General features: G+C 48.4%; 1 protein-coding gene across 2 annotated transcripts; it reads right to left on the reverse strand.

Annotated features, from left to right (window-relative positions):
* Positions 1–6,157: 6,157 nt before the first annotated feature.
* GSDMA (gasdermin A) lies at positions 6,158–17,835 on the reverse strand. 2 transcript variants are annotated; one of them, XM_086355424.1, is made up of 12 exons: positions 17,595–17,835; positions 15,543–15,761; positions 15,180–15,360; positions 12,755–12,920; positions 11,489–11,585; positions 10,804–10,851; positions 10,386–10,412; positions 9,837–9,857; positions 8,778–8,932; positions 8,203–8,317; positions 7,267–7,340; positions 6,158–6,751 (listed from the first exon to the last, which is right to left on the reverse strand). In XM_086355424.1, the coding sequence occupies exons 2-12, from the start codon at positions 15,754–15,756 to the stop codon at positions 6,509–6,511; spliced, it is 1,341 nt and encodes a 446-aa protein (XP_086211550.1). In that variant the 5' UTR covers positions 15,757–15,761; positions 17,595–17,835; the 3' UTR covers positions 6,158–6,508. The 2 variants fall into 2 exon arrangements, with proteins under 2 accessions (XP_086211550.1, XP_086211551.1); XM_086355425.1 differs by lacking the exon at positions 9,837–9,857.
* Positions 17,836–18,229: the final 394 nt, after the last annotated feature.

Here is an 18,229-nt window from a genome sequence, read left to right on the forward strand (position 1 = left end):
GGCCGGGCTGGTCGATGGCCGAGTCATCAAAGGGGGAAAAAGTCAACCACCGAGACGCATGATGGAGGCGGATCTCCACGGAAGGAGCGGGGAGGAGCTTCTTTGCGTCTGTAAGGCTTGTTTTGGCGTGCTGCACTGTGTTGATTTTCTTGCTTCTCTCGATTGCACTTCCGTGAATGTCCACGAGAGGTCCACAAGCGGTCACCTCAGGCTCCAACTGGGTTACTACGGAGCACCCCACCCCGCGAGGAGTGCGTAGGACCTACCGGAACGCAGGGCGTTTTGACGCCATGAGTTGTTGGGCGGGTTTCATGCTTAAACTCGCTCAGTTTGCCCCCGGCGGGATTCACTTTCGAGATCCACGAGGCTGGTCCTCAACCGTAGCCCAGTGCATCGGGCACGAGAGAAAAAAAGAATCTGAGGAGGGTTGTGGAACTAGGCTGTTGTTCAGTCGCTCGGTCGTGTCCGATTCTTTGCGACCGCATGAACTGCAGCAAGCCAGGCTTCCCTGTTAATCGCTGTCTCCTGAAGTTTGCCTGGCGTACTGCTATCCATGGGGTCGAAAAAAGACTCGGACACGACTGAGCAACTGAGCAACAACAAATGTTCATTGAGTCGGTGATGACACCCAAACATCTTATCCTCTGTCGCCTCCTTATCGTGCCCTCAATCTTTCCCAGCATCAGGGTCTTTTCGTGTTATTCGGCTCCTGGCATCAGGTGGCCAAAGTATTGGAGCTTCAGCTTCAGCATCAGCCCTTCCAATGAATATTCAGGGTTGATTTCCTTTAGAATTGACTGGTTTGATTTCCTTGCTGTACAAGGGACTCTCAAGAGTCTCCTCCAGGACCACAATTGGAAAGTGTCAGTTCTGTTGGATTTGAAATAAAACCGAACTGGAGATGACAGAGAACCCTATGGGATTCAGACTTTGTCCGAGTTTGAAAAGTAAAAGTCACTGGATTGGGTAGCCTTTCCCTTCTCCAGGGGATCTTCCCAACCCAGGGATCGAATCCAGGTCTCCCGCATTGCAGGCGGATTCTTTACCAGCTGAGCCACAAGGCAAGCCCATCTGTGTTTAGCTAGGGCTGAAAATAAAGCATAAAATCCGCAGCGGAGGAATGCGGATAGGGGAGAGTGTCGATCAGTTCAGTCGCTCAGTCGTTTCCGACTCCTTGCGACCGCATGGACTGCAGCACACCAGGCCTCCCTGTCCATCACCAACTCCCGGAATTTACTCAAACTCATGTCCATTGAGTTAGTGATGTCATCCAACCATCTCATCCTCTGTCGCGTCCCCTTCTCCCGCCTTCAATCTTTCCCAACATTAGGGTCTTTTCAAATGAGTCACTTCTTCACATCAGGGGCCAAAGTATTGGAGTTTCCAATGAATATTCAGGACTGATTTGCTTTAGGATGGACTGGTTGGATCTCCTTGCAGTCCAAGGGACTCTCAAGAGTCTTCTCCAACACCACAGTTCAAAAGCATCAATTCTTCCGCACTCAGCTTTCTTTATAGTCCAACTCTCACATTCATACATGACTACTGGAAAAACCATAGCTTTGACTAGACAGACCTTTGCTGGCAAAGTAATGTCTCTGATTTTTAATATGCTGTCCAGGTTGGTCATAACTTTACTTCCAAGGAGCAAGCGTCTTTTAATTTCATGGCTGCAGTCACCATCTGCAGTGGTTTTGGAGCCCCCCAAAATAAAGTCTCTCACTGTTTCCATTGCGTCCCCGTCTATTTGCCATAAAGTGATGGGACCAGATGCCATGATCTTAGTTTTCTGAATGTTTAGTTTTAAGCCAACTTTTTCACTCTCCTCTTTCACTTTCATCAAGAGGCTCTTTAGTTCTTCATTTTCTGCCATAAGGGTGGTGTCATCCGCATATCTGAGGTTATTGATATTTCTCCCAGCAATCTTGATTCCAGCTTGTGCTTCCTCCAGCCCAGTGTTTCTCATGGTGTACTCTGCATATAAATTAAATAAGCAGGGTGACAATATACAGCCTTGACATACTCCTTTCCTGACTTAGAACCAGTCTGTTGTTCCATGTCCAGTTTTAACTGTTGCTTCTTGACCTGCATATAGGTTTCTCAGGAGGCAGGTCACATGGTCTGGTATTCCCATCTCTTTAAGAATTTTCCACAGTTTGTTGTGATCCACACAGTCAAAGGCTTTGGTGTAGTCAATAAAGTAGAAGTAGATGTTTTTCTGGACCTCTCTTGATTTTTTGATGATCCAATGGATGTTGGCAATTTGATCTCTGGTTCCTCTACCTTTTCTAAATCCAGCTTGACCATCTGGAAATTCAAGGTACATGTACTATTGAAGCCTGGCTTGGAGAATTTTGAGCATTACTTTGTTAGCGTGTGAGATGAGTGCAATTGTGTAGTAGTTTGAGCATTCTTTGGCATTGCTTTTCTTTGGGATTAGAATAAAAACTGACCTTTTCCAGTCCTGTGGCCACTGGTGAGTTTTCCAAATTTTCCGGCATATTGAATGCAGCACTTTCTTTTTTTTTTTTTTTAATGCAGCACTTTCACAGCATCATCTTTTAGGATTTGAAATAGCTCAACTGGAATTCCATCACCTCCACTAGCTTTGTTTGTAGTGATGCTTCCTAAGCCCCACTTGACTTCACATTCCAGGATGTCTGGCTTGACAAGAGTGGTGAGTGATCACACCATCGTGATTATCTGGGTCGTGAAGATCTCTTTTGTATAGTTCTTCTGTGTATTCTTGCCACTTCTTCTTAATATCTTCTGTTTCTGTTAGGTCCATACCACTTCTGTCCTTTATTGTGCCCATCTTTGCATAAAGTGTTCCCTTGGTATCTCTAATTTTCTTGAAGAGAACTCTAGTCTTTCCCATTCTATTGTTTTCCTCTATTTCTTTGCATTGATCACTGAGGAAGACTTTCTTATCTCTCCTTGTTATTTTTTGGAACTCTGCATTCAAATGGGTATATCTTTCCTTTTCTCCTTTGCCTTTTGCTCCTCTTCTTTTCACAACTATTTGTAAGGTCTCCTCAGACAACCATTTTGCCTTTTTGCATTTCTTTTTCTTGGGGATGGCCTTGGTCACTGCCTCCTGTACAATGTCATGAACATTCATCCATAGTTCTTTAGGCACTCTGCCTATCAGATCTAATCCCTTGAATCTATTTCTCACTTCTACTGTATAATTTTAAGGGATTTGGTTTAGGTCATACATGAGTGGTCTAGTGGTTTTCCCTACTTTTTTAAATTTAAGTCTGAATTTGGCAATAAGGAGTTCATGATCTGAGCCACAGTCAGCTCCCAGTCTTGTTTTTGCTGACTGTAGTGGTCTAGTGGTTTTCCCTACTTTTTAAAATTTAAGTCTGAATTTGGCAATAAGAAGTTCATGATCTGAGCCACAGTCAACTCCCAGTCTTGTTTTTGCTGACTGTATAGAGCTTCTCCATCTTTGGCTGCAAAGAATGTAATCAATCTGATTTCGGTGTTGACCATCCGATGACGTCCATGTGTAGAGTCTTCTCTTGTGTTGTTGGAAGAGGGTGTTTGCTATGACCAGTTTGTTCTCTTGGCAAAACTCTATTAGCCTTTGCCCTGCTTCATTCTGTACTCCAAGGCCAAATTTGCCTGTTACTCCAGGTATTTCTTCACTTCCTACTTTTGCATTCCATTCCCCTATAATGGAAAGGACATCTTTTTGGGTGTTAGTTCTAGAAGGTCTTGTAGGTCTTCATAGAACTGTTCAACTTCAGCTTCTTCAGCATTACTGGTCAGGGCATAGACTTGGATTACTGTGATATTGAATGGTTTGCCTTGGAAATGAACAGAGATCATTCTGTCATTTTTGAGATTGCATCCAAGTACTGCATTTCATCTCGGACTTTTTTTCGGGGAGAGTGTATTTGGGTGTAATTACTTCAATGTAATAAAATGTAGGAGTCTGGTCTCTATGAGACCCAGGGATAGCATATTTAGGGGGCGGGGTGGTAAAAAAAATCAGCTTCAATGTGGCATGCTGGAAGCTCTGCTCTGGGCTGTGGTGTATTGTGAGGCTGGAGGAAACAGAGAGGCTTCAGGGGTCCTTTGGGGAGATGATATGCATCCAGACAGACACTGTAGTGAAATGGGGAACAGAATACTAGTGCACTTAAGGAGCACCCAAGAGTCCCCTAGGGAAAAGAAACTGGATCTGAAACCCCATCCACTCTTTCAAAGGACTCCTCCGGTGATTCTGCAGGAGTATACAGATTCCAATTTCCTAAGACACAAAAAGCAAAAAACTCCTTTCCTATCTTGGAACTTTTATCTCTTCTGTAAATGGAAGCTTTGCGTTTAGACCAGGTCAGACCCTGCAAGGCAACCTAGCCCTGCTGTAAGGTCCTAGAGGGCAGAGAATGTTTTGACCATATTCTCCTTTATATTTTTACAAAGAGAGGATATTCTTTGTATCCCTCCTTTTATACTATTGGAGTGAATAGCTAGCTCCTTGTACTAAGTAGTGATTTCCTAAATGGAAAATTGTGTTCTCCAGTTTTAGTGAAAAATGATCAATTCTTCCCGAACTGCTCTAGGGCTGGGAGATTGGATAACAGGACTTTTGAATCATCATTGGAGTAAACTCATTAAAATGTGTTCTTCTTCTTTTTTTTTTTTTTTTAATATCTATTTATTTGGCCATGCTGGGTCTTAGTTGAAGCATGCTGGATCGTTCCCTGACCAGGGCTGAAACCGGGGCCCCCAGCATTGGGAGCTTGGAGTGCTAGCCATTGGACCACCAGGGAAGTCCCTAAAGCGTGTTCTTTATAACACCATATCTGTAACTGTAGGTAGATGAGAATGGCAAAGGAAGAATACAGATGGGCTTTGCTGTTCGTCTTTATGAGGTTACCTTTCTGGATAGTTAGAGTGTTAGCTCACTTCATTATTAAGTTTACATCACAAGGGAAAAACAATCAAGTCAGCAGATAACTGCCTAGTATGTCCTTGAGCAAGGCCTTGGAGACGCCCCAGCATGGGGGAGGATGGCTTAACACAAAGTTTTTGGCAGTTGGTCTTGAATTCTTGGTGAGTGAGGGAACCAGCCTGGAGAAGGGTGGCTAAGAAAGAGAAGAGTCTGACTCCTGGGGCCAAAAACCTTGGAGAAATTATTCCACCCATAAAACTATGTTAAAAGAGATCAGTGAAAGATGTTAAAACCCAGCTTTAGGCAGAGGAGGCTGGTATAAACCTAGCAGTTTTACGAGACTGAATGTGTATGTTAACCCGTCCACATGCCATTTCTACCCACCTCACTTCCTCCTGCAACCACCCTAATTGAGGGCAGAAGGAAAGGTGGAATGAGAAGATAATATTATATTTTCTTTTTTAAAATTTTGAATCAGTCTTATTCTTGTGTATGCTCCATCCTGTCTGACTCTTTGCGGCCCCATGGACTGTACCCCACCAGGCTCCTCTGCCTGTGGTATTTTCCAGGCAAGACTACTGGGGTGGAGTGCCATTTCCTACTCCAGGGGATCTTCCTGACCCAGGGATGAAACCCAAGTCTCTTGCATCTCCTGCATTAGCAGGTGGATTCTTTACCACTAGTACCATCTGGGAAGCCACCCAGTATTCTTGGGGTACCATTTATTTTTGACTTATCTGAATAAAAAAATATATAAATATTTATATATATAAATATATATATATATATATATTTTTTTTTTTGGCTGCATGGATTGTGGTATCTTAGTTCCCAGACTGAGGATAAACCCTGGCCCCCTGGCATTGGAAACTTAAGAGTCCTAACAACTGGAGAGCCAGGGAATTCCCCTGCATTTTCTATTCAGTAAACTTGGAAGTTGTCTTACTCTTGTGTTTGTACCACATATTAGGTATTCACCTTTTCCAGTCCCTCAACCCAAGTCCAGAGAACCTCAAATCTCCTCTTGGAAGACAAATTGCTTTGATGATCTTCTAATTCTAGAGTCTAGAGTCCAAATTCTACACCTTCATAGTTCTCTGAGCATTTTCTAGCTGGTCTGAGGACATCATAATAGTATTCATGTACATATAATCTGTATAGAGTATGATAATGTCTTTGTTTTTTTCTGGCACAAATTAAGAATTTCCTTAGGATAGATTCTTTAAGGAAAAACACCAAAAGACGTTTCACTCAAAGTGAAATAATGTTTTTTTCATCAATTCCAGTAAAGTTTGATTTGGGGAATCATAAGTGGGAGGGGTTGGGATAGGAAATTAATTAATTAATTTGGGATTTGCTGAAATGGTTCATAGTTTTTCAACTTTGAGTGTTTACACTATTAGATAATTTAAGCATCTGTGGATGGGCTGTGGAGCAATAGGGATGGGGGATGTACAGAGTTGGACAAGTGGGAATTGAGTGATCAGCTACAGTTTCCGTTATCCTTAGCCTGGTGGTTCTGAAATGCCCTTGGGTGTTTGCACAGGGTGCAGTGAGGTAGGGAAGGCATTAAGGAAGCAGGAGTTGAATGGAAAAGGCAAGTTAGGAGGCCTTGGTCAGTAGCTGCAGGAGGGAGAGGCCAGCGTACAGGGCGCAGAGGCGGGGGAGGGTGTCTGGGTCCCACGTGTACTGGGGGCCGGATCTCTGCACTTCCAGGCCACTCAGCCCCACTAGGGCCTCTGTGAGGGTCAGTTCCTCTTCCCCAAGGGAGGAAAGCAGCTCAGGTCGCAGGGGGAATACACCCTCTTTATCCTGGAGGAAATTCTGTTCCATTGTGCTCTCCACCTGGAAGGAAGCAAAGTGGTATGAAAAGAAAGAACTGGAAACCTCTATTCCTTTCTCCCATCTCAAAAAATCCACAAAGAGGGCTAACTTTCTCTCACTATAACCCCTTAGGTTACATTACATGACAACTCTGCCTAGGCTTTTTAACAGCCTTGTAGGATGGGCAGCACATTTATTTTTAGGCCCCTTTTACAGAGGAGTGAATTGAGACTCAGAGACATTAAGATTGACTCACATCAGTTGGCTAGGAATAAACCAAACTAGAGTTTTCTGTCTCTTCTCCCAGGACCAGACTGAAAAACACAGACAGTTGCCCAGAAATGCACTCCCCTACCTCTAGTTGCGAAATAGCAAATAGGAAGAAACATGGAGAGAAATGAGAAGTAGGCATGATCTCCTAGGATAAGACGGAGGCCCTGTAGGAGGGTTCTGTCATTAGGTTAGATTGTATCTTTCCACTAGTTATAGCTGACTCCCTTCCAAAGTCTCCCTAACAGCTGCCATTTTTTTCTTACCAGCTTTAGCTGCACTGGTAGGATCTTTTTCTCCATGGATTTTACCAGCAGCTTCTGTTGGGCTTCACTTAGCTCTGGAGAAAAAAAAGCAGAGGAAGAGATGTGTGTTGGTACAAAGGGAACTACAAGTTCCAAATGGGTGTACTTCCAGAATTTCAGCACTCACTGATTTATATGTTCACCCACGGTGGAATGCCTGTTCTGGGCCAGGCACCTTTGCTGGCCCAGAAAAAATCATGCTCACTCAAGGAACTTCTCCGCATTCTAGCAGAGAAGACAAAATAATGTGCAATTACAATGTAGGCTGTGACAGGAGCCATAGCTGAGGATCTACTTTGGTCTTGGTATTTGAGGGCAGGCATCTTCTTTTTTTAAAATTAATTAATTAATCTGTCTGTGCTGGATCTTAGTTGAGGCATGTGGAATCTAGTTCCCTGACCAGGGATCAAACCTGGACCTCCTGAATTGGGAGCATGGGGTCTTAGCAACCATCAGGGAAGCTCCTAGGGCAGCCTTCTTGAAGCAACAAACATCTCAGCTTACATGTGAAGGATCAGAGTGTTTTTAAAGTGGGACACTATTTCTTGCAGAGGGAAAAAGAATTCAGGGGTGGGTAAGATCAGAAGATGTTATCCTCAGATTAAAGCTATCAGATATTGAAATTAAAGTGATGAGCTTAGCGATATGCAAAAGTTTTAAATATATGGCTGATAAAACTAGGATTATTTCCCAACCTCTGTTAGCAAGACTAGGGTATGGTGACCACGTGAATCCTAAGGAATGAAACCAGTTTTTTTAGAATGTAGATATAAACTACTTAACTGCAGTACAATTTGCCTGGCATTTATTTACTCATTCATTCATTCAAGAATTCATTTAGTGACTCATTCCTACTACTGAATAGGTGTATAAATGAAGACCTCACTCCCCACTTACCTGCTAGGGCTCCAAGGAAATAGAGGATGGCGTCCATAGCCCCCTTTGATAGCAGGACATTCTTTGGGAGTGCCTCCAGGGTCTCTTCATGTCCTTTGCCTAGGGCTTCTTCAAGCTGTGGGGAAAGCTGGGTGACTATTTAGGAGAACATGGGTAGAGCTCCCAGTGCCTGGCGCATGACAGTCCCTTGAGGGGTCCCATTTCCTTGTTTCTATTTCAAGATATCAAGTCCTGAAAAGTATTAGACTCTTGGGTTCCTTGGTCCCTGAGTCTTGGACTCTGGAAAGGAAAGGTCAAGCCCCCTTCCAAAAGAAGGTTCTGCTGGCCTGCTGCCCACCCTCTGTTGATCAGGGGGAAGCCTGGGAATCTGCACTGTTTGCCCATCTCCAAAGGGACACAGGGCGCAGTGGCGACCCTGGCAGCCTGGGAGGGGGGCACTTGACCAGCCTTGGAGAAGGCATCCACTGCCGGCCCCTCTGGCCACTGGCCATCTTCTGCCAGGTCTGTGGGATCCCCCACCAGCTCCCCCACCTCCATGTTCCCCTGCATCTCCTGCCATTCCCTTGGGTCCTCACCGTCAGCTCCAGGTCTTGTAGCTCCTTTTTCTTCCCTAAGAGTTTGCTGAGGGAGCTGAGCAGGGAGCTCTTCCCTTCTGGGCTCAGTTTCTCCACTTCCTGGGTCTCCCTTTGAACCTCTTCTTTTAGGGTCCTGAAGTCCTCGTGTACCGCCCCTGTGGCAACAGCAGATGTGGCATCCTCTTCACCAGTTCAGTATGTGCGCTCCCGGCGGGTCTCCTTCACTCAGCCCTGCTTAGGCCCCCAGGCTCTGCTGCCCCTGAGCTCCGCTCTCAGCTAGAGCCTGGCTTCTTTTTTTGCTTGACCAAGGTACACAGTTATAAAGTTATTCCCCAGACTTGACTTAAGATGTTGAGTGGGGAGATGGGGAATCGAGGGGTGGGCCAGGACCCACAGTATCATCTAAACCAGGCGTTCATTCCCCCTGAGATTCTAGGCTCCATCCCAGATCAGTAGACAACTGACTTCCCTTTCTCTAGGACCACCCGCTAAGAGTTGAGAAGGAAGGTCTATTTTCCCTTCTTAAGAGTCAGTTGACAAAGTGATTTTGGTGACTGGGTGAAGACCGGGAGGGGACTGCTCAGAAGTGTGTGCGTGCTTCATGCCAAGTCACTTCAGCCATGTCCAACTCTTTGTGACCCTATGGACTGTAGCCCGCCAGGCTCCTCTGTCCGTGGATTCTCCAGGCAAGAATACCGGAGTGGGTTACCATGCCCTCCTCCAGGGGATCTTCCCAACCCAGGGATCGGACTTGCGTGTCTTATGTGTCCTACACTGGCAAGCAGATTCTTTAGCACTAGCAGCACCTGGGAAGCCCCAAGAGTAGTGGGTCTAAATCCAGGGACATGGGTCAGCTAGGGATAGCTCCAACCTTGGCCTGCCCCTCTAGGGGCCTGGCATCCTAGGAACATCCAGCCTGCTTTGGAAAGAGTGGGCTTCCTGGAAGTGGCTCCAAGCCCCACCACCAGGGACTCAGCACTTGTCTTCCTCTCCCTTCACCCCAAGGTTACTTCCACTGCCTTCCTGCCAACATGTAGGGAGAAACACAAATTTCCTTACCGACATCAGATGCCTGGATAACTGAAGGAAAAAAAAATTCCAATTAGAAGGCAATCCTCCCAAACAGTAGGCATACCCAGGGAGTGGGACATGAATGGAGGTTAGGAAACACACCCTGTCTCCTGGAATGCCCCAGCTGGCCTAAAGATACTCTTGCTCCATTTGTGGGAGGCAGAAATGGGGCAGCAGAGAAGCTAAGGCATTGTGAAAGGGGCACTTGGATTGAGTCGGCATCACTGTGACTCAGTGGCTCCTGCCCCAGGCTCTGGGCAGCAGAGACGCAGATGCGCACGTGACAGGTCATTATTACTAAGGCCTTGAGGACAGAGGTCAGAGGCATCTGACCACCTGGGAGTCTTGTCCAAAGACTTTCCCCCTTCCACTGCTTTTTCCTAAGCTATTGGAATTCCTGCCATGTTTCAGAGACAATAGTCTTTCTGAGATCTGCTCTGCCATATTCCTTTTCAGTCCCAGAGAGAAGGGAAGAAAAACATTAGACTTTTAAAATCCTATCAAGAAAGTTGCAGTGAAATGACAGGAAACACTTACGGGTGAACTTCTCGTCTTCTGGCTTTTCTGAAGACAGAAACAACACACATATGTCAGCATAAAACCTCTTTGTGCCTTTTTATCTAGAGCAGTTGTCAAGGCAGCTTTATCAGTGATCATTATAAAAACAGAGCTCATCCGCCTCTGCAATTTTGGGAACACACACTGTCTCCAGTATTGCTGCTTCTGATGGTGCCTTCCGGTCTCTTTCTGTTTCTCTGTCTCTCTTGGGCACATTTCTATGCCTCTATCTGCCTTTCCTAAAGCTGAAGATGGATATTTTTAGAGCCTTGGGAAACGAAACCAGGGGGCTCCTTGGGGGCTTCTGGTATACCCTATTAGAGGGTGCAGGATGTCAGCAGATAATGTCAGGGGTAGGGAGGAACACGTGGGGAGCCAGGAAACAATTTTTGCTTACCTCCGGGAGGGAAGGTGTGCATGTTATCATTGTAGATATGTGGGATATCTGTAAGGAACAAGAGCAGGGAGGGCAGAAGGACTTTTAACAGCTGCCCCAACTTTCTTTTTCTGGCCTCAAGCCTATGGACTCTGCTAAAGGCTAAGAACCTGTCTTTGAATACCTCAACATTACCCCTGATCTGTCTCTACGGCTGGAGGTAATCTTTTCTTCCCCTGTAAATCTTTCCCTATGATATCACTATCTTCTACTTTGCATTCTAGTACTGGTATCTGTGTCTGTTTCCTCCATCAGCACCAGACTTCTATTTTTTTGGCCACGTGGCATGCCAGATCCTGGTTCCCTGTCCAGGGATCGAACCCAAGGCCCCTGCAGTGGAGGTACGGAGAGTTAACCGCTGGACCACCAGGAAACTCCTGGCCCCAGAATTCTTGAGAGCAGAGGCTGTGCTTGCTCATCTCTGTACTCCCTTCTCCCTGCTAACAAAGGTGCCTAGCTAGCGCTCAGGAGATGCTCAGAATCCAGGGTTCCTCACTCCCAGAGAAGCCCCTACAGTTCTGTCTGTGGAGGTTGGACCACAACACAATATACTCCTTTACTGCTTCCCCAGTGTTGCCACAAGAGGGGAGCAGGATGCCTTAGGAGTGTGTGGGTAACTCTTGTCTGCAGGGGAAAACATGCTCACCCCACTCATCTTTGCCTTTGACCATCAGCTGTCTCACTCGAAATGCCAGGACGCAGCCCTTGGGGATGGTGACAGCCTCCTTGTGGTTTACGGATCCCTAGGAGTAGACAATGAAGATTTGTGAGTCTGCAGAGATCCTACATGTGAGATGTTGGGAGTGAAGGGGTAAAGGGCAAGTGGAAGGCCAGGCCCAAAAGGCTTTGGGGAGATAAGAAGTTAGGAACTCTTCAGTGGTGTCCCTGATCACCTTTCTATCCAGTGTGGAATGAGCTTCAGAGCTCTTCTGCTCATTTCTGCTGATCACCCCTTTAATGACCTCTTTCTGTCTTCCGGGTTCAGACACATGAAGGAACTGGGCAGACCTGTTCATCACCTGCCTGTGCATCCCTGTCCCACTTTAGAGCGTCCATCCAGGCCCTGGTTCCTTCTTCCTCTTGGCCATCTGTCCCATGATCACCTCCTTCGGGAAGCCTTCCATGATTAATCCTTACTCCTGGTTCCAACTCAGCCCTTGAATATTTACACAGTATGTTGTTGTTCAGTTGCTAAATCATGACTGTCTCTTTGTGACCCCATGGACTGCAACATGCCAGGCTCTTCTCTCCTCTACTATCTTCCAGAATTCACTCAAATTCATGTCCATTGAGTCAGTGATGCTATCTAACCATCTCATCCTCTACCACCTCCTTCAAAAGCCTTCAATCTTTCCCAGCATCAGAGTCTTTTCCAGTGAGTCAGCTCTTTGTATCAGGTGGCCAAAGTATTGGAGCTTCAGCTTTAGCATCAGTCCTTCCAATGAATACTCAGGGTTGATTTACTTTAGGAGTGACTGGTTTCATCTCCTTGCTTTTTTTTGGATCTATACTTACACAGCATAGATATACGTAAGTAAAGACTACTTATTTACAGTGAATTTCCCAAGCCTGTATTCTCTGGCCTTTCACCTCTGTGTCTCCTTCATGAGACTGAGACCTTTCTGGCATCAAGGACGTCTTTCTTAAGACTGGGAGCACTGTAAGGGAAAACTGGTGACCGTGAGTTTGCCCTTCCCTCGTAGCTCCCTGTGGCAGCTGGCACAGGAATCTACCCAACTGGGCACCTTAACAATAGAGATGATTGGTTCCTGGCCAACTGGTGTCTGGATGTTGAAGAGCAAGGGGAGGGAGTGGGTCCTTTTCAGTATCCTGGGGTGGGGGGTACTGACTGGGCAAAGCAATGCAGCCTCTGGGGGTAAACTCAGTGTAAGTGTGTGTGCATGAAGCAAACCTGTAACCCCAACGGGGCAAAGAATGGGAAGGAGAAGCAGCCTTCGGCCCTGCCAGCTCTCTCCAGGGTCACCTCCTGCACGGCCTCCACTACTTCCATCACCACGTACAGGTTCTCTCCTCGCCTTCGCATCTCCTCCAGGAACGGGTGCTCTGCCATCAGCTTCCTGTGACAGGAGAAACGGAAGGGACCTGTCCAGAGCTTTTCCCCATCGGGGCCCTGCCCTTCTCTTTTCCTCTGTCATTCCCAGCAGTGAGGCACGGGGGTGTCGGGAAGCGTGAGGACTCTGGAGCAAGACAGGCTGGAACCCAGCTCTCCCGCCTCCTGGCAGGGCAGCTGCTCTGAGTCCGGATTGCCTCATCTATAAAACGAGGATGATGACACCTATGTCCGGGGAGAGAGAGAGAGAGGAGAGAGAGGAGAGAGAGGAGAGAGAGAGAGAGAGAGAGAGAGAGAGAGAGACACTCGGGAATCCTTGGGCACAGCGCCTGGCCAAGAATGGGGTCTCGTGGTTGTTTCTTTCTCCCTTGGATTCCCCTCCTTTTCCTCCCTGTTCTTAGTTCTGTGCATCTCTCCTGGGGGGTCCTTTCTTTCTCTCCACTTTTATTTTTTGGCTTGTGGAATCTTAGCTCCCTGACCAGGGATTGAACCTAGGTTCCCTCCAATGAAAGCTCGGAGTCCTGACCACTGGACCACCAGGGAATTCCCTGCAATATAGAAGTATTAACACGGCCAGACGGCACATTAGACCTCTCCCAGGTGCACTTTGACAAAATCCTCTCCCTCACCCTGCCAAGTCCATCCACTCTGTTGTCCTCAAGACTTTGCGTCCATTCAGCCCTTTTCTTTCTGTCTGCTCCTCTGTACTGAGTTTATCTCTCTGATGGGCAGTGGAACAGAGTCTGGCCTGGTCTGCCTGCCTTCCCTGTTCTTTATCCTCTGACACACTTCCTCCATCTGGCCAGATTAATCATGGCACATCAGAGCATCGTCAAGTCTCCCTGTACATGGTACAGCATAGATGTGTCCTTGACCTGGGTCCTCCATGGTCTTGGCTCTCCCTACATTTCTACCTTGTTTTACTCTTACCTGCTTCTGCCAAACTGGCTAGTCATGGCCCCTATAGGTTAAAACAATTTTTTTTTATGGATGGATTGCATTTATTTATTTATTTTGGCCACGCTGTGTAGCATGTGGGATCTTAGTTCCCTGACTATGGATGGAACCCCCTGCATTGGAAGCTTGGAGTCTTAACCACTGGACTATCAGGGAAGTCCTGTCACTACAGGTTTTGAGATTTCTCACCTGTGTGCTTTTGTAATGGCATTCTCCCAGCCCTGCAAGTCCAATTTCTGCTAATCTTTCAAGGCCTTCCCTAGGGCTTCCCTGCTGGCTCAGATGGTAAAGAATCCACCTGCAATGCAGGAGACCCGGGTTCCATCCCTGAGTTGGGAAAATCCCTTGGAGAAGGGAATGGAGAAGGGAATGGCTACCCACTCCAGTATTTTTGCCTGGAGAATTCCATGGAAGAAGAGCCTGGTGTCCGGACACGATTGAGTGACTAACACTTTCACACTTTCAAGGCCTAGGTTGTGGGCTGCCTCCTCCGCGAAGTCTGTTCCCGTTTCCCCAGCACACAAAACTCAGGCAAAGCCCTCCTCTGGCACTTACGTTTCTAGCCTTGGATTAGAGTTACTGTTGTACATGTCCCCCCACTCTGAAATCACAAGGCAAAGGTGTTCTCGTGCAGTCCAGCACCTAACAGAGTGCTTTGTACTCAGGCAGGCTGAATTTACTGCATGATTCCCCAAGCACCTCAGCCCTTTCTTCTTGCCTCCCCAGCACTCACCTCCTTTCAACCACCACTTAACTACTTAAAAAGTCAGTTCCCTTGTCAAGTCAAACATCTGAGGAAACCCGCAGACAGGGCAACTGCCACACCCCTTATGCTGCTGGGGCAGTGTTCCTGAGCGCTGCTCCCTTCGGGTTGGGGCTGGGTGGGGGGCTTTGTTTACGCAAGGAGAATGCTGTGCTCAAGTCGCAGTAGGGAGTATTTAAGGTTTCTTCCCTTTTTAGTGTATTTTCATAGAGTCTTATGGTAGGGGAAAAAACCCTAGAGTTCATCGAACACTTATCATTTTTCAGGAGAGAAAGCTGAAGCGAAGTGACTTTTCCAAGGCCACACAATTCATTAGTGTGAAAACACTCATCCTCGGGTGTTCGTGAGAGTGGGGAGGTGGTGGAAGGATGGGGGTGGGGTTGAGGGGAGTGGTTAGGAAATGGCCCGGAAGCACCCACAGGCTGAAGAGTCATCTTCAAGAGCTCCTCTGGGGTGACCATGGATGAAAGTTCAGTGTGAGGGCCCTGCCCTTGGACTCAAGGCCCAGAGCACCCTTCCACCGCACAGCTTTGCCCCGAGTCTCACCGCTCTTGGTGCAAGGTCTCCAGAGCCTTGGGCGCCACACTGAGGGTCTGGACCTCCAGGGTGCTGTTCCGGGACAGGCCGGCCGTCCCCTTCACCTTGACCGTCTTTGGCACGTCCACCTCTCCCTCCACTCGGGCGTCCAGCATATTCTTAAAGCCAAAGTTCCCTGAATCTGTTGGGTCTGCAGAAGGGAGAAGATGAAGGGGGCTGGGCTGAGAGGCGCTTCCTCCTCCCTGCCTCCTTCGAGAACTTTCTGGCTAGAGGATTCCCACCCCTGTCCCCTGGGCAGAGACAGCTTCAGGTCCTCCTGGTTGGCCGGCTCCAGCCCCTCCCTTGGTCCCCAAGTCCGTGGCCAAGGCTGACCTGAAGGAGAGCTGCCAGGTTCGAGAATGTCCAGGAAGGTGTAGTCGGTGCAGACATACCGGGCACCCCAGAAGAGGGTGCTCTTCCGCTTCCTTAGGACCAGGCAGAAGGGATGGAAGCGCTTGAAGTCTATGAGGCTGTCCAGGGGTGTCAGGTCCCCTCGAGGGTTTAGTTGTCTGGTCAGGGCCCGGGTGACATTTTCAAACATGGTCATTGTCTCTGTACGGGGAGGGAAAGTGACAAGTTGGGAGGAAGGGTGACATCTTCCACCAAGACAGGTCCATGGGCTCTGGAGTAGGGTATACCCTTAAAGACGCCTGAATCCTCAGGATGTCAGAGCTGAAAGGGACCAGAGGAGTCTTCGTTTTATGGTGAGGAAATGAGGTCCTGAGAGCTGAAACAACTTGCCTGGCTGCAAGGCTGGCTAGCGGAGGCAGCCCTCCCCTCTCGTTGTGAAGGGCTCTTTGCTCAGTCCCTGCTCATGTCTTCATGGACCTGGAGCCTGACTGGCACATCTCATTGATGTGGAAGTAAAGCTCCTTTCACTCAGCCACGCCCACCTTGTCTCCCCACCAGTGAACCATGAAAACCACCACCTGGGGAACCTGGGGGAGGGACGCAGCCACCACTGGTGCCTAGGAGGACCCAGGGGACAGTGCTGCTCACCCCGTTGCTCTTTCTTTGGGTGGGTGTCACTTCCCTGTATCTTAATGTCGCCCCGCTCCTGGCTCACAGCTGTGGGTAGACCCATTTCCCTCCTGGCACCACTCAACAGATCCAGACATCTTGCTGCTCTTTGCTTTTGTCCCATCTACTTGTAATACCTCCTCTTCCATCTGGAATCCCTGTTCGTCCTTTAAGACTCACTTTGGGTTACTTTGGGTCACTCCTCTGTGACTCCTTCCTTCCCTGCTTCCAGCAGCCAGTGACTCTGTCCCATGTCCCCAAAGCACTGTGTACATGCCCTTCTGAAACACCTGCACCTCATGTGGCTGTGATCTGTTTACTTGACTCTCACCTATTTGACTGTGACCTCCCCGAGGCCAGGAAGTGGGTCTTAGTCATCTCTGTGGCTTCAGCTCCAAGCACAGTGCCCAGTGCTGACACGGAGCTTGACAAATGTGTGTGGAAAGAATGAATGAAGAAATGCAGCCCTGTGGCTCAGATGGTAAAGAATCTGCCTGCAATGCAGGAGACATGGGTTTGATCCCTGGGTCGGGAAGATCCTCTGGAGGAGGGCCTGGCAACCCACTGCAGGATTCTTGCTGGGAAAATCCCATGGACAGAGGAGCCTGGTGGGCTACAGTCCAAAGAGTTGCGGAGTCAGACATGACTGAAGCAACTAATGCTGGGAGACATAAGCTAGGATCAGAGGGCCCTGGAGAGTGCGGGGCCTGCATTAGGTTCATGGCCTCTGGTCTCTGCCTTTGAGGTTTAAGTCCGGGTGTTTTAGCTGGTCAGCCAGCTGGCCCAGCTGAATTATCCCCAGGGGTGGAAGAGGACATACCAGCTGGCTGGAAACCACCTCATACCCGCTGTGGGCACCTCACAGAGTTAGGGAGGCCGGGGGCACACTCACAGGTACACAGGCCCATTCTGCCAACCATACAACCATACTCCAATGCTCTTTTTTAATTCCTCATTCCTTGGAAGGCTTAGGTGGGACAGGCAACCTGGCCAGCCAGGAAAGTCTTGGGTGACTGCTGTCTCCTCCTCACCAGAGAAGTGCTCACGGGGCCACCTCTCCCTTCCCTCCCCAAGGCCAGTCAAGATTCCTACCCCACGGACTTCCCTGGTGGTCCAGTGGCTAAGACTCCATGCTCCCAATGCAGGGGGCCCCAGGTTCGACCCCTGGTCAGGGAACTAGATCCCACATGCTGCAACTAAAAGATGTAGCAAGCCCCAGTGCAGCCAAATAAATAAATAAATACTAAAAAAATAAAAACAAAAAACATTTCTACCCCAGTGGGCCCTATGGGACTCCTAAGCCCTTCCTGTCCCACCCCTAGAACCACCCCCTGCCCCCTATCCCTGGTGTCATCAAGTTCTTACCAGGGAGCAGTGCTGGGTCCTGTCTGGCAGCTGGGTCTTGGGTAAAGGTCAGGAGCCCTCTGGGTCTGTGGGCTGAGAGAATGACAGTCCCTCACCAGGTCAGGCTGTGGCTTTATGCCTCTGTGGAGGCAAGGATGTAGGCTTCCAGGGACCCCGCCTGCCCCAGTGACCCCACCCTGCAGCTGCTCCACTTCCAGGAGAACAGCATCAACCTGTTCCACATGCACCCTGCCCTGGGCCCTGGCCTCCTGAGGGCTGAGGGGGTGGGTGAGGTGCTGCCAGGCAGGTGCCGGCGTGGGTGGGGGAGAGGTGGCGACTGAAGTTTGGCTTGACAGGCTGAGAAGAGAGGAAGGAAGGCACCTTGGAGAGGGCTGCAGAGAGAGGCAGTGGGGACAGGCAGGGGTGTGTGTGTGTGTGTTCACATGCATGTGTGTGATGTGGGACAGGCATGTTTATTTTATCATCATGGTCATCAGGAAGCATCTAGGATTCATGATGAGGCCTTGTGGGTGTGATGAGGGGATAAGAAATCCTGTGTGTCTTCAGATTCCAACAACAAGCAGAGCAGCTAGAAAAACTGTCCTCTGCCTTGTTTGTCACACAGGGACCTAACTATGGCACTGCTAGAAGCTTAT

Source organism: Bos grunniens, chromosome 19, assembly GCF_055505025.1.
Source record: "Bos grunniens cultivar Pamir isolate PY7600 chromosome 19, Bosgru_T2T1.0, whole genome shotgun sequence".
Taxonomy (NCBI): Eukaryota; Metazoa; Chordata; class Mammalia; order Artiodactyla; family Bovidae; genus Bos; species Bos grunniens.